At 37.1% G+C, this 13937-nt stretch overlaps 1 protein-coding gene across 10 annotated transcripts in view; it reads left to right on the top strand.

The window, feature by feature from the left end:
- The window catches only part of USP34 (ubiquitin specific peptidase 34), a 117175-nt gene that overhangs the window by 80305 nt on the left and 22933 nt on the right, over positions 1-13937 (top strand). For 6 of the 10 annotated variants that reach the window (XM_064709780.1, XM_064709781.1, XM_064709786.1 and 3 more), the window contains exons 43-57: positions 3806-3969; positions 4989-5054; positions 6444-6590; positions 6683-6739; positions 6835-6912; positions 7560-7654; positions 8582-8754; positions 9339-9492; positions 10193-10271; positions 11274-11327; positions 11423-11518; positions 12434-12498; positions 12595-12670; positions 12765-12812; positions 13173-13304. In XM_064709780.1, coding sequence (XP_064565850.1) covers positions 3806-3969; positions 4989-5054; positions 6444-6590; positions 6683-6739; positions 6835-6912; positions 7560-7654; positions 8582-8754; positions 9339-9492; positions 10193-10271; positions 11274-11327; positions 11423-11518; positions 12434-12498; positions 12595-12670; positions 12765-12812; positions 13173-13304 — 1484 coding nt within the window. The remainder of the gene's footprint in view (positions 1-3805; positions 3970-4988; positions 5055-6443; positions 6591-6682; positions 6740-6834; positions 6913-7559; positions 7655-8581; positions 8755-9338; positions 9493-10192; positions 10272-11273; positions 11328-11422; positions 11519-12433; positions 12499-12594; positions 12671-12764; positions 12813-13172; positions 13305-13937) is intronic. The other 4 variants (XM_064709788.1, XM_064709789.1, XM_064709787.1 and 1 more) reach the window with 1 other exon arrangement.

Genomic DNA, 13937 nt, shown 5'->3' with positions numbered 1-13937 from the left:
CACACAGGTAACACTGGATTTTACATGTTTCACCCTCTTTTGCTGGATTTTAATTTCCCTTTTCCTTTCTGACATGAACCATGGGATATTTATACATAAACCAAACTGTAGAAACCACATGGAGGAATTGGAGTTCTGAGCAGCCCTGTGGTGTTTTCAGAGCCTCTGGTGTCATTGCAGTTGACTCCAGTCTGTACCCAGCTATCTCCATCAAGCAGTTTTGCTGTGCCTCTTGGCTTCCATGCTTCCTGCCTTTTGGAGCCACAATTCCTATGTATAATATGGAAATCAGCAACATTTCAGCTAGTTAATATTTTATCTTTGGTTTGCAAATCCTCATTATGCATTTTTAGCTTTAGCTAGATTTCCTTTCACATGCCCAGTTAAAATTTCTCTAACCTGAGGTTCTGTAATTTATTATAATGTGTGGAATTGATTTTAGTGCCTTACAATTCAGCAAGCAAAAGAGAAATCTGATCGTAATAATGCTTTGTGTTCTATTCTCTCATGCTTGGGGCCTTCCAAGGTCTCCTGTGCTCAGAAGAAATATTATGATGAATATTTTTTATGAAAATATTGGATATTTAGGTTTGCTATGAGCACATTATCTGCTGCTGAGAGTGTCTCTATCTCTCCAGGTGTAATCATTTGTTTTAACAATCAGTGTGTTCCTCACTCCAAGTCTCAGTAATTCCTCTGTAACATTTAGCACAGTTGTTACTTTCTTCCAAACACTCTTTCCTAGATTGTTTGCTCATCCCAAGTTCTCCAGAGCCATCTGCTCTGTGCTCCTGCTCCATATCCAGCATTTCTCACTTGCATGAATGTTAATTTTATTGCAACTGCCACAGTGCTGTTGTCTCTGTGATGTGCACCCAGCACAGGACTTGTGAAACCTCATTTGTTTAAGGGCTTGTTATTCCCTTGTTGTGATCCAAAGATTATTGAAACTGGGCTTTTCCATTTTGTTATATCTGTAATCTTACTGGTCTCCAAAAGTCTTAGTCTTAGGCCTATCCCTCCATCCTCCTTAGGAGAAACATTAAGGGAAACAGTAGAAATTTCCATCCTAGCTTTGGTTTTAAATGTGTTTTCTTGGCAGGGAGGGCTCCCAGTTCATTCAGGATGATCTCACTGAAGAGTGGATTTAGGTATCTTCAGTTGTTGATAAAATTTCTTGCAGTATTTTGGACTTTTGCTTCTTTAAAGACTGATAAGACCCCTCAGTTCAAAGAGTGTAGGTGCCTCACTTCCCAGCAAGTTACAGATCATGTCTGGTGTTGCCCGTGGAGCAGGAGCATCCTCACAAGGTGGAATATAAAGAAATGCATGGTCATTCTGAGAGGAAAAAATTCAGCTTTAGTTTGCTTAAAATAGAATGTGAACATGGCAAGTTTGGTTTCAAGTTTCCCCTTCTCTTCCTGAGAAAAATCTGGTTTCTATAACAACAGTGAGGAATAAAGAAGACAGACATCAAGGAGCCTCAGATTTGCCTTTCTAGTTAAGATCCATATGGAGAAGGAAAAATTTTATTACACAAATGAAGTCAGTCACTTAAAAAATCCCAGGCTGGGGAACACAAGGTCACCCTGAGAAAGTCCTTGTCAGATTGCTGAATGCTCTCTGTCAGATGGAAGGAGGTGGAAGATGCTCCCAGCTGCTCTGTGAAGTACAGAGCAGTCAGTGATTGCTTTGCAATTAGAGCTTGATGAGCTCCAGGCAGGCAGGGATGCTGAGCCCTCCCATCACAAAGGCTGAGTTGGGATGCTGTCATTGAGGGATTGCAGGCAAGGGAGGGAATTTTGGGTTATTCTGGCAGGCTCATGACCTCCTTTAGGAGGTGAAGTGTGCAGGGGAGCTTTGTTTCAACTGGCTGAGCAGCCCAGGTAACCTGAGGTCACAGCACTGAGGTTTGCTGAAACAGGAGAATTAAAGCTCTTTTCTTCCCTCCTTGGAGCTTCAGGGCTAATGGTTGTTGTGGTGCCAGTGCCAGAATGAAGATTACAACTATTATTTGTTGTGCAACAGAAAGTCTTGAGCGTCTGGTCTCTGAAGATGTGAGGATGCCAGATATTTCCTGAATTTCTGTCTGATGCTGTGGATTGAGAAGAATCCCTAATGAGTCTTTCATCTGTGACAGAATAATTGAGGATTTAAACTTTAAGTCTTGAACCCCACATAGCTTTTATGGATTGTAAAATAAATCCAGACTATTTTTGGGGGTTCTTTTCCTCTTCACCTGAACATACACTTCAGCAGAGGTGCTGAATTATTGGTGGGACAATAATAATCTTTCAGAGAATGCCATCTTTGGGGATGAATAGCAAAGCTGGATTCATGCAGGGCTTTGTGTCCAACTCACTGGATACCAAGGAGGATTGTCTAAGCTGGTTACCACCTTCCTGACTGGCAGAGAGGAGAACTTTGCCATTCTGCTGATTTCTTGGCAGCCATGTCAGAACAAGGCTCATGAAAGAGTCACTCAGCCCTGCCAAACTTGTCTGGTGCCTCCCTGTGTAAGAAACCATCTCTACATCTGCTGTGAAATTCAGAGAATAGAAAGCTTGGAAGAAAAAGAAAATGGCTTTTTCAGTCTGATTCACTTGACATTTGGAGAGCACAGAGAGCCCCTTGCAGCCCAGAGGGATGTTGCAGGATGTTTGCTCTCTATCCAAAGATTTTAAAGATTTTCCTCAGGAATACTGAATCCATTCTCCTAAAATCAGGCACAGTCTGGCTCCTGCCTGTAAATGTACTGTCACCATGATATTTTCTGAAAAATCCCTTTGCCAGGATTTCTTCTCCTGGGAAGCTGAGAAGCCTCAGAAAAGAATGAAAACAATAATCATCTGATTGTTTGGGAATGTGGTCTGGAGATCATTTACCAACAGCTTCATCTTTGATTGGCTCCATTGGTGAATTGTTTCTAATTCATGACCAATCCCCATCAGCTGTGTCAGACTCTGAGGAGTCAGTCATGAGCTTTCATTACAATTTTCTAGACTTTTGATGTATCCTTTCTCTTTCTGTAGTATAGCATAGTTTTAGTATAGCATCTCTTGTAATGTAATATAGTATAATATAGTATAATATAGTGTAATATAATATAATATAATATAATCACTTTGGTTTTTTAAGATTTTTTGAAGCCTTCTGATGTTGACATTCTTGTAGTGAACTTTCTCACACACTTTCTGTAAATAACTCATTGTTTTGCATTCCTTTATGGAAGAGGAGAAAGTTGATGCACTGTTGGTTTGTCCAGTGTCATTGGAGAGGTGGCACTGTCACCCTCCGACCCACTGTCACTCTTGGAAAACTATAAATGTTAGAGTCAGAAAATAAACTTCCCTTTTTCTTCACCTTGAGAGCAGCGGTGTGAGCTTGTGTTCTTTCATGTCCTATGGCTAATATAATATAATGTAATATAGTATAATGTAATATAGTATAATGTAATATAATGTAATATAATATAATATAATATAATATAATATAATATAATATAATATAATATAATATAATATAATATAATATAATGTAATATAATGTAATATAGTATAATGTAATGTAATATAATGTAATATAGTATAATGTAATGTAATGTAATATAATATATCAGCCTTCTAAGAACTTGGAGTCAGATTCTCATCTCTCACCTTGTCCCCCCTGAGGACCTCACCACACCACAGTGTACAGGGCATAACCAGTGACATGTTATTGGTGTGAACATCAGACTTTTCACTGGATTTTTGCAAGTTGCCTCTGAAGTGACTGCTGTCCTGCCTGTGTGCTTGCTGCCCCACAGCCTCCCATGCCCCTTACAAGTGGGATTACTGGCCCCACGACGACGTCCGTGCTGAGTGCAGGTTTGTGGGCCTGACCAACCTTGGAGCCACGTGTTACCTGGCCTCCACCATCCAGCAGCTCTACATGATCCCAGAGGCCAGGCAGGCCATCTTCACTGCAAAGGTGAGCGGGGGGCTTGGGCAGGAATTCACATTCAGAATCAGTGCAAATAATGAAAAAATACAGGTTGACTTCTAAGACTTACATCTAGATAAAGAATATTTCTTCAGGGTTTAGTCTGCTTTTTGTGCAGTTGGATGCTTTTGCTGGTGTCTTTTCAGTGAGTTTTTTCTTAAATATTTAATGTGGTAGGTTCTTAAGGTGGCAGTGAAAAAAAATGTAAAAGTCATATTTCTGTTGCTTTTAAGTAGCTTGATTCAGGTTTGGGTTTATGGGAATTGTCTGTTGTTTCTTAACTGCTGATTTGTCATTTTGTTAAGAAATGTTTTTCCATGAATGTTTATGAAGTCCCAGAGCATGTTATCTCCTGCTGCCAGAAGTACAGCAGGCCCTGGAAATGATCCTACTTTGGTTGACTTCCAGAAGTTCAATGTTATCACTTTTATCTCTTTATTGTGAGAGAGAAAATATCATTTTGGTCCCTGACATCACATAGAGTGTGTGAAACACCCTCATTGGCAGTGACCTCATCATTTTCTGTTATTGTTCATTGCTGGTACTTGTCGTGTAACCTCAGGATTTGCCATTTATGAATGCAAATAAAAAGCTAAATAAGAGAGTTCAATTAACATTTTATTTTAAATTACATATTTATTACTGGTCTGTACAGGAAATGCATTATGGGAGGGCTGTTCAGAGTCCTCACATCATCTGTAAATTTAAAAAAAAATATTCCAAAACCACTAATACTTTGTAATACTTCCCCAAAAGCTCCTACCTGCAATAAATTTTTAGAAAGTGAAGTTATTTTATTCTCAGGTTTAATGTTGACATGCCAAATAAAGTGTAAAAAAAGTATAAACATTCTAAATAGAAAATAACAGACTGTGTGTTCCTGTACACAATCATTTTTCTTTATGGTCCATAATAAAGTAATTGGATTTTTATTTGGCTGTTACATCTGTTTAATGTATGTTTTTGCAAAATAATGAGATCAAGTCTTTTTTATCAATTTCTGCTAGTATTCAGAAGATATGAAACACAAGACCACTCTGCTGGAACTCCAGAAGATGTTTACATACCTAATGGTAGGTGTCAAAGAGGGTATTTCAGAAAGTGTCTTATTTTAGAGGTTCTTGGTACATAGTGCAGGTGAATCAATGAATTACAGAGGTGTTGGGGAGGTGGAGTTTCCCTGGTGATAAAATAAAATCCATTATTTTTATTATTTGCATTTTCCTTGCCCCAATATTTAAAGATTCATCCATTGAAATACAGCAAAATTTGAGATCTCAGGACCAAACAAAATTAAAGCAGTTCCCAGGTGTTCACTGCTGTTAAAACACTGAAACAATTCTGAAATAATGGAAAAAGCTGAGGAGAGTGGAGTGTCCAGACACTGGTTTTGTGTAAGAAATTCACAACCATTTTAAAGATAGATGGAAAAAAGAATCTTGATTTGTAATGCCTCCCATGAATCATAGAAATTATTAAATTAGGTGTTCATTAAGCAGAAAATAATATAGGAGCAGAAAGTCATAGCAAGACTTACAATTCAAATCTTGGAGAAAGCCTTTTTTCTGTAAAAGGCAATATTTTATTTTTGCTGTAAAAGACAATATTTTATTTTTTCTATAAAAGACAATATTTTATTTTTTTCTATAAAAGGCAAGATTTTATTTTTTCTATAAAAGGCAATATTTTATTTTTGCTGTAAAAGACAATATTTTATTTTTTCTATAAAAGGCAATATTTTTCTTTTTTCTATAAAAGGCAAAATTTTAATTTTTCTATAAAAGACAATATTTTATTTTTTCTATAAAAGGCAAAATTTTAATTTTTCTATAAAAGACAATATTTTATTTTTTTCTGTAAAAGGCAATATTTACAGGAGGTGCTGCCTTGCTGTACATCCTTAAAAGAGAGCAGAGTGAGTGAGTTCTGCATTCCCAGTGTGCAAGGCAGTGCAAGGGAATGGATTCTGAAGAATTGCTTTGTGCTGCACATTCTTTGCTCTGGCTGCACACATCCTGTTGGAAACTGGATAAAAACATTGAGGAATCTGAATGAGAATTGAGCACTTGGCAAGATTTCAGTCAGCAATGTCCAGAAATACATAAATACAAGCTGATGTTCTCACATTTTATTTTGTGTCTAAACAAATAGAAAGTGCTCATGTTATGTCTTCAGCACCATTAAAATCATTATTTTAATGATTCATTTAACGAAGTATTTCCTAAATATTTTTTATACTTTTTCTACTAATGATATTTTACTCGCTGGTATCATGACTGGTTATCAATTAGGTAAAAACTGCTTTGGTTTCAGCAGAAATATTGAGACATTTAGGAAATTATTGTATGGAAAAGATGTATTTTTTAAAACAGATGCTCGTGTGTGTGTGGGGTGCATCTGTGTAACTTCAAAAGAAAGAGATTTGGGTTGATTTGGTGTTGTTTGGTATTTTTTATCCAAAGGAAAGTGAATGCAAGGCTTACAACCCAAGGCCTTTCTGCAAAACCTACACCATGGATAAGCAGCCCTTGAACACTGGCGAGCAGAAGGACATGACTGAGTTCTTCACTGACCTGATAACAAAAATAGAGGAAATGTCTCCAGAGCTGGTGAGTTATTAAGAGGGAGCAAAAGGGAGCTTGAGAACTCAGGGATTTGCTCAAATTTCCTTGACAGAATGTATTTATTCTTTTTTTCACAGAAAAACACGGTGAAAAGTTTGTTTGGAGGTGTTATCACAAACAACGTCGTTTCTTTGGTAAGTGCTCCTTCTCTGGTCTGATCTTTTAAAGACAATTATTTCCTAACTTCTCCAAAAAGTGATTTCCTGGCTTTTCCCTTGCCTTTGCTCAGGACTGTGAGCACGTGAGTCAGACGGCTGAGGAGTTCTACACAGTGAGGTGCCAGGTGGCAGACATGAAGAATATTTATGTGAGTAATGCCAGGCTGAGGTCAATCCCACATCTCGCTGCCACACACTAAAGATGCCAATGCTTTTTGTCTGCACTCCAGCTTTGGGGTGTTTTGAGGTTGATATTATGGGATAATTTATTTTCAGCTTTTCACTGCTGTGTGCCATCAGCTGGAGCCAGCAGCAGGCATTGGCTGTTGTTTTACAGTCAATAATCACTATTTACTTGTTTTAAACATGCTGGGGTCATTTTATATGAGAACTTTAAATGTCAAAAGATTTAACATTTACAAGTACTACTGTTTGTGAAATTAATTTAAAGTTTACACCAGCATAATTCTGTGTTTTCAAGCTTTTTAAACAACCATTATCCCCACAGTTGAAATTTGAATTTAACGGATTTGAATTCTTGGAGACAGCTTGGAATATTATGCACCATTTTTAAGTTGGTTCCTTAATTCTGTGTATGGGTTAGAAACTGTTTTTCCTGTCAAATTCTTTTAGTTCAGGTGTGTGCTCTTCTGTAAAAAATTTTGGGGCTTTATTTTCATAACTTATGGAAATGTTCATTAAACTCAAAGTAAGATTGAAAGGGAGGGGTTTGGAAAGCAGGCACAAGATATAAATATCCAAGATAACTTTGTTTTGTTTTGTTTTTTCCATGTAGGAATCTCTTGATGAAGTAACTATTAAAGACACCTTGGAAGGTGACAACATGTACACGTGTTCTCACTGTGGGAAGAAAGTGCGGGCTGAGAAAAGGTGTGGCCAGGGAGAAAGAAATATTCCTAATATTCCTAATATTCTTTCTAGTAAATCCCTGGAATTCCATTTGGAATAACAGTAATCCTTCAGATGGAACAGGACTCTGCTCTTCAATTCACTTTATATCATGTCAGCCTGTAAGGATCCCTGTGCAAACCAGAAATGAGAAGGAAATCAAATTTCCAAACCAGAGAATCCAAAGTATCTTAGCAAAACACACAGGAAAATGTTCATGACCTTTCTGAATTAAAAAAACCCCAGAAATTATTACCTTTGGAAACATTTGTCCTGGGTTTAAAATACTAAAAGCTTTCAGAGGTTGGAATAATTGCTTGGGTTTCATGTCACCCTGAATTTCTTAATTAAAATTTGTAGCTTTAAAAATATTTCCATGTTTTGCAAAGTCTGCTTATAAAGAGAAAGTAAATTAAAATTTTGTGTTGTCTTGGTGTTGCAGCTAAGAAATTCCCTTGTTAGAGTTGGAAAACGTTGTTGTTTTAAATGATGTGGGTGAGAGAGTAACTTACTTGAAAACCGTTATTGGAAATTTTCTGAGATTTTGTGCAGGAGATGTTGTGCCTCTGTCCTTTGGAAGGTGTAACTCCCTGCAGTGAGGGGATTTGCATTGTTGAGTTCATTCATGGCTGATTTTATGATGCTAGTTTAGAAAGCTGGTTCCTGCCATATGAGTAAATTTGCTGTTTCTTCCAAGGTACAATGACAGCATAAACAGAATTGTTTAATGGGCTAAATTTGACCTTCCTGCTGCCACCCAGTCTGCCCTGCTCTGGGCACTGAATTTTATATTTATGTCTTAGCAACAGATCTCCAATGTTGCACTTGAAATAAATGTTTAAAATCCCTGTGAAAATCCACTTCAGCCTCCTCAGCTTTTGTAACTGACGTTTGTTTGTGACCCTTCAGGGCTTGTTTTAAGAAACTACCTCGAATCTTAAGCTTCAACACCATGAGATACACTTTTAATATGGTGACCATGATGAAGGAGAAAGTCAACACCCATTTTTCATTCCCTTTACGTCTGGATATGACACCCTACACTGAAGATTTCCTCATGGGAAAAAACGACAGGAAAGAAGGTTTGCTCATAAAATGGATTCAGCAAGCTTTGGTTCTCTGTGTTACACACTGTGTGTTTATTTGTATATTCACTTCCTGTATACAGAACAGAAGCAAGTAAAATCAAATATAACTTTAATCAACCTATATTCCCAAAGTCACACACTGTATCTCACATAAGAAAAATAGCCAATTTTTGGTTTCCAAGTATTTTTTAATTCGAATTAATCTTATATTTTATCATAAAGTATGAGAGGAATTGCAAATAATTGCATCCAGTTTGTTGCTAATGTTGAAGTTTGGGTGTTAGGAAATAACTGATTGAATACTGTATTGAATTCTTTCAGGCTTTAAGGAAGATGGTGATGTTTTAGTTTACTGCATTGTTTATTTTATCTTTTTATTTTCTTCCCTAGTAAAGAACTGTTATTCCTGCTCCCATATCTTTTGCCTGAGAGCCCCTTAATTTAAATTTTATATTAATTTGGAGGGAGGGGGTTTACATTTTCCATTTCAGGGGAGGCTTTTGCCTCCCTTAGCAAACACCTGTCTTTAAACCCAAGCCAGGAAATACCTGATTAAATCTGGTGTTGAATTCTTTCAGGTTTTAAGGAAGATGGTGGATATCTGAAGGAAACTGAGAGTTATGAGTATGACCTGATTGGTGTGACAGTTCACACAGGAACAGCAGATGGGGGCCACTACTACAGTTTTATCAGGGACATTGTCAATCCTCATGCTTACAAGAACAACAAGTGGTGAGCTGGGCCATTCCTGTTTCCATATTTTAGTATCTAAAGCTTGTTGGCTTTGTTAGGTGCAGTTACACAGGGGATACATCCTGTAGGCTCCTCTGGAAAGCACAGGATGTTGCAATTTGATAGTTGTAAGGTTATTTATTGATTTATTGGCCTGCAGATCAGTAACCAGGAGAGTTTTGTGGTTCCTCAAACACAGGGGTGGCAGGGAATGCTGTGCTGGCCTCAGCACAGGGATTGCTTCCTGATGGGACCAGATTGGAATTATTGCAGCACAAAAGATTTCCTAGGTTGTCCTTCCTGAAATGTGCCTGGTACCTTGGCTGAGGATCCAGCCACGTTTCTGGCTGGGGAATTTGGGGAGGGGGAGGGACACGGGCATGGGAAGGAGGAGGGAGACAGAGCAGAGCAGGGCACGCTCTGCCTGCTGGTTTTGGATGTGCTGTCTCCATTTCTCACTGGAGCCCTGCCATGGGAGACAGGGTTTCCTCTCTTCCTGTTCTCCAGAGAGAACTGGAAGAAGGAACTTGCAATAACACCAAACAGGACTTTGGGACCAGAATTTCATTTCCCGGGATCTAAACAAGACATAGCAGTGAACAGAAATGTTTCAATCTCGGAGTCACTGGGGGTGCTCACGAGGCTTTATTTGCCCTGGAGATGAGCAGCAGATCTTTCAAAGCCCTTTCCTGCCTTGCAGGTACCTTTTCAATGATGCTGAAGTTAAACCCTTTGACTCTGCCCAGCTTGCTTCTGAGTGCTTTGGTGGAGAAATGACTGTAAGTTATCACTTCAATTTTTGTCATGTTCAACTCTCCCAGTGTCTGTTACAGCCTCGTACAGCCCAGCTCTTGGTATGAGCCTTTAAAGGAAGCTGTCACAAGTACAGTGCAGGGATTACTAATGAGGCAAAGTTAATTAGTGAAGTGTCTCTCCAAACAAGAGGTGTTTCTGTACTAAATCTGGTTTTTATCATACCATTCATTCAGCTATAAAAAAGTGAGTCTGAAGCTGATTTAGGAATCATTACACCCATTTATTCATATAAAATATATATTCTACCAATATATAATATATGATATATAATAATAATATATATATGATACCCATTTATTTATACATTATACCCATTTATTCAGGTATAAAAAAGTGAGCTAATTTAGGAATCCTTGCTTGAGGTGGCTGTTTAGCTCAGACCATTGATGAAGGAATCATTACTTCAAGCTTAGGTGTATTCTGGGGAAAAAAAAGGACATTTTGATCTCTGTCTATGCCTTGTATTGCTGCCTGTATTAATAATTTTTACACATTATTAATACAAACAGCACTCAGTTCTCAGGCTGTGCCAGAACTGATCATTATTTATGGCTGTATACAGGATATAAAGCACATTATGGATAACAGAGTGTCTTACTAAAGCAGTCCTGGGCAAAAGACAACTTCTCTTGTCTGGGAAAGACAATATGCTGAAATAAAACCAAAAAATTCCTTTGCTTGGCACAGAGATAAAATACCTTTAGATGCCTCTAAAGAAGAGGTGTCAGGGAGATGGATGAGGCAGGAAATTGCTTGGGATGGAGGCACAGTGTTGCATAGTAGCTTTGAAAATTCAGAATAGGCCAGAGAAGAAAAAAAGAAAGAAGATTGCTTTGAGCAAGAACTAAATTGTCAGCAACCCTCATAAATATCATGAAATAAATGTGCAAGTGAACTGTCACAAACTGTTAGAAACTAAAGCATTAAAAAACTTGTAATTAATGGTTTTGCTCTCTTCTTGACAGACAAAAACTTATGATTCTGTTACTGATAAGTTTATGGACTTCTCCTTTGAAAAGGTATTTCTCTTCCAAAGCCTTGTTGTGTGATTATATTTCTGATTTCATGATTTCTCTCTCAAAGCAAAAATTATACAGATGTTTTTCTCTCCAAGACACACAGTGCTTACATGCTGTTTTATAAACGGATGGAGCCAGAGGAGGAAAATGGCAAAGACTACAAATTTGATGTTTCATCAGAATTGCTGGAGGTACAAGTTGATTTGTTTTAACACCAATTTTAAAACACTCTAGGAGGCCCTAAACACATCAGAAATCTGAATAAACATAGGAAAGCAAATATAATTTAAAGCACTAAGGTGGCAGTCCTTTCATTTTGCTGTCTGTCTTAGGAGATGGTCATGGGATAGGAAGGGAATTAGGATTTAGATTTTATGTGAATTTTAGATGTTTTCTCATTCTGTCCTGTATATGGGATAATCCCTTTTTGCCACCTGGAAAATTTCATGTCCCTGCTCCCTCTGGCCAGAAGTTTGCTTCAGCATCTGCCTATTTTAGGTTCTTAATTGAAAATGTCTCTCCATTCCTAGCCAGCAAATCAGATCATGCTTTTATCCTTCTTGGTCTTAAAAATATTAATAGATTTTTGTCAGAGTTAAATGTTCAAACTGTATTGCTGTGAAAATCCCTATGAATTGATGTGATCAAAAACATCCCTTTAGAGAGAGGAACAGGAGAGACGCAGAAATCCTGTTCTGGTTTAATAAGGGAGATTCAAATCTTATTCTTTAGGAATTTATTAGAAGTTCTCAGAGCTCATCAAGCTTTGGGTTAGACTTCAGCTGTGCTTCTTTTTAAACTTGTTATTCTCAAAATTTTAGCCCAAAACTCTGAATAAATAAGTTGGTAAAAAAGGAGGCCACAGAAAGAGGAGAAGGTTTGAAGCTCTGCAGTCCCATGGCAGGCACAGCCAGTACTCACTGTAGTATGAACAAAAAAGCTTTGAGACAATTCCTTAAATTAAAGAAAGTGCTTTCAGAAAGAGTTTTTCATACAGAAAAATTCTGTGGCTTTTAACCTTGGAATCATTTAAATATTTTTAAAATCATGCTTAATTAGTGAAGTAAACTGCTTTCTTGTGTCTGATGGTAGCATTTTTTCTTCAGTGGATATGGCATGATAATATGCAGTTCCTTCAAGACAAGAACATTTTTGAACATACATATTTTGGGTAAGTTTTTCTTTAAAAATGTAATATTAATGCTTCTTTTCTTCTTGCAGATTATCATTGTTTATTTTAATTAACAAATAAAATTACTGACTCTAGGTTTATGTGGCAGTTGTGTAGTAGCATCCCAAGTACACTACCAGATCCCAAAGCGGTTTCTCTGATGACAGCAAAGGTAAGGATTTCCAAAGAATCTCATCCTCTCTTGTTTCCTTGTTGACATTTTAATTCATGCATTCTAAATTAATGGTTCCATTTTTTTTTTCCAGTTAAGCACTTCCTTTGTACTAGAGACATTTATTCATTCAAAGGAAAAGGTATTCCATTTACTTGTAAATTCTCATTAAGTAGCTGCATGAATCTAGTCAAAAGCAGATGGGTACTTTGCATTTTAAAAGTGGGATTTTGAGCTGTAAAATTACTATATAGGATGCAAAGTTAATGTTTAGAGTGTAATTTACCCATTTATAGTGAGCAGTGCACAATGGAATATAATCTGTATGTAAAAATGTATGGACTGGTATTATCTGTAGGGGCAATGTATTATTTATTCATAAAATGTTTATTGTTTATAATTGTTAAGATGTGGTGCTTTACTGAACCATTTAGAAATGTGTAAAGATGATGCTGAAATCCATTATTTGAAGTTACAGTTTTCCCTGTATTTCTTTTCACAGCCTACAATGCTTCAGTGGATTGAACTGTTAACAAAACAGTTTAATAACAGTCAGGCAGCTTGTGAAGTAAGTGACTTAGGAACTCAGCAAAGTACAAACCAACTTTCTATATATTGTTTAACTTTCCTGGAGGTTCGTATCCCTGGAATATTTTGGACTATGAACTGCTGTATTTGGTATATTTGTGCTCTGTGAGATGAAATTCTTCCTATCTGATAACTGCAGATCCTGGGGAATGACTTAATTTTATTTGCAGAAACCTCTTGAGACCACAGGCCAAAATCATTTTGTCACTGGAATTAGAGAGAGCCAGTGTCACAAACTCTTTGTTTGATTAATTTTTACATCGTGACTTGTGTAATGAAGACCAGCTTAAATTAACTCACACCAGACATGGAAAGACAAAGAATTTGCTGTGGTCTTGCTGAAAGCAATTTTGAGATATTGAAGAAAAGTTTTGAGAGTGTTTCTGTGATAATTTAAATGTACAAGGAGCGTAGCATAGACTGTGTCCTGCCTTAGACTTTATTCAGTAGAAAGGAGTTAAATCCATGATGCTTTTATAAATTGATTCAAGATTGATAAATTATGTGACATTCAATATTTGGGTGTACATTTGTCTCAATGGGGTGCAGTCCTGAGATGTTTGGGTGAAGACATTAATGTAGTAAAGAATACTCAAGTACAATTAAAAGTAAGGATGTTGATTCTTCATTTTAAACTGTCTTTCCTTTTCCAAAATTCTGGGAATGAGAAGACTGAGCT

The sequence above is a fragment of the Zonotrichia leucophrys genome, chromosome 3, assembly GCF_028769735.1.
Source record: "Zonotrichia leucophrys gambelii isolate GWCS_2022_RI chromosome 3, RI_Zleu_2.0, whole genome shotgun sequence".
NCBI classification, from domain to species: Eukaryota; Metazoa; Chordata; class Aves; order Passeriformes; family Passerellidae; genus Zonotrichia; species Zonotrichia leucophrys.
The sequence above is the reverse complement of the archived record's forward strand: the minus strand, read 5'-3'. Positions and strand labels throughout refer to the sequence as shown.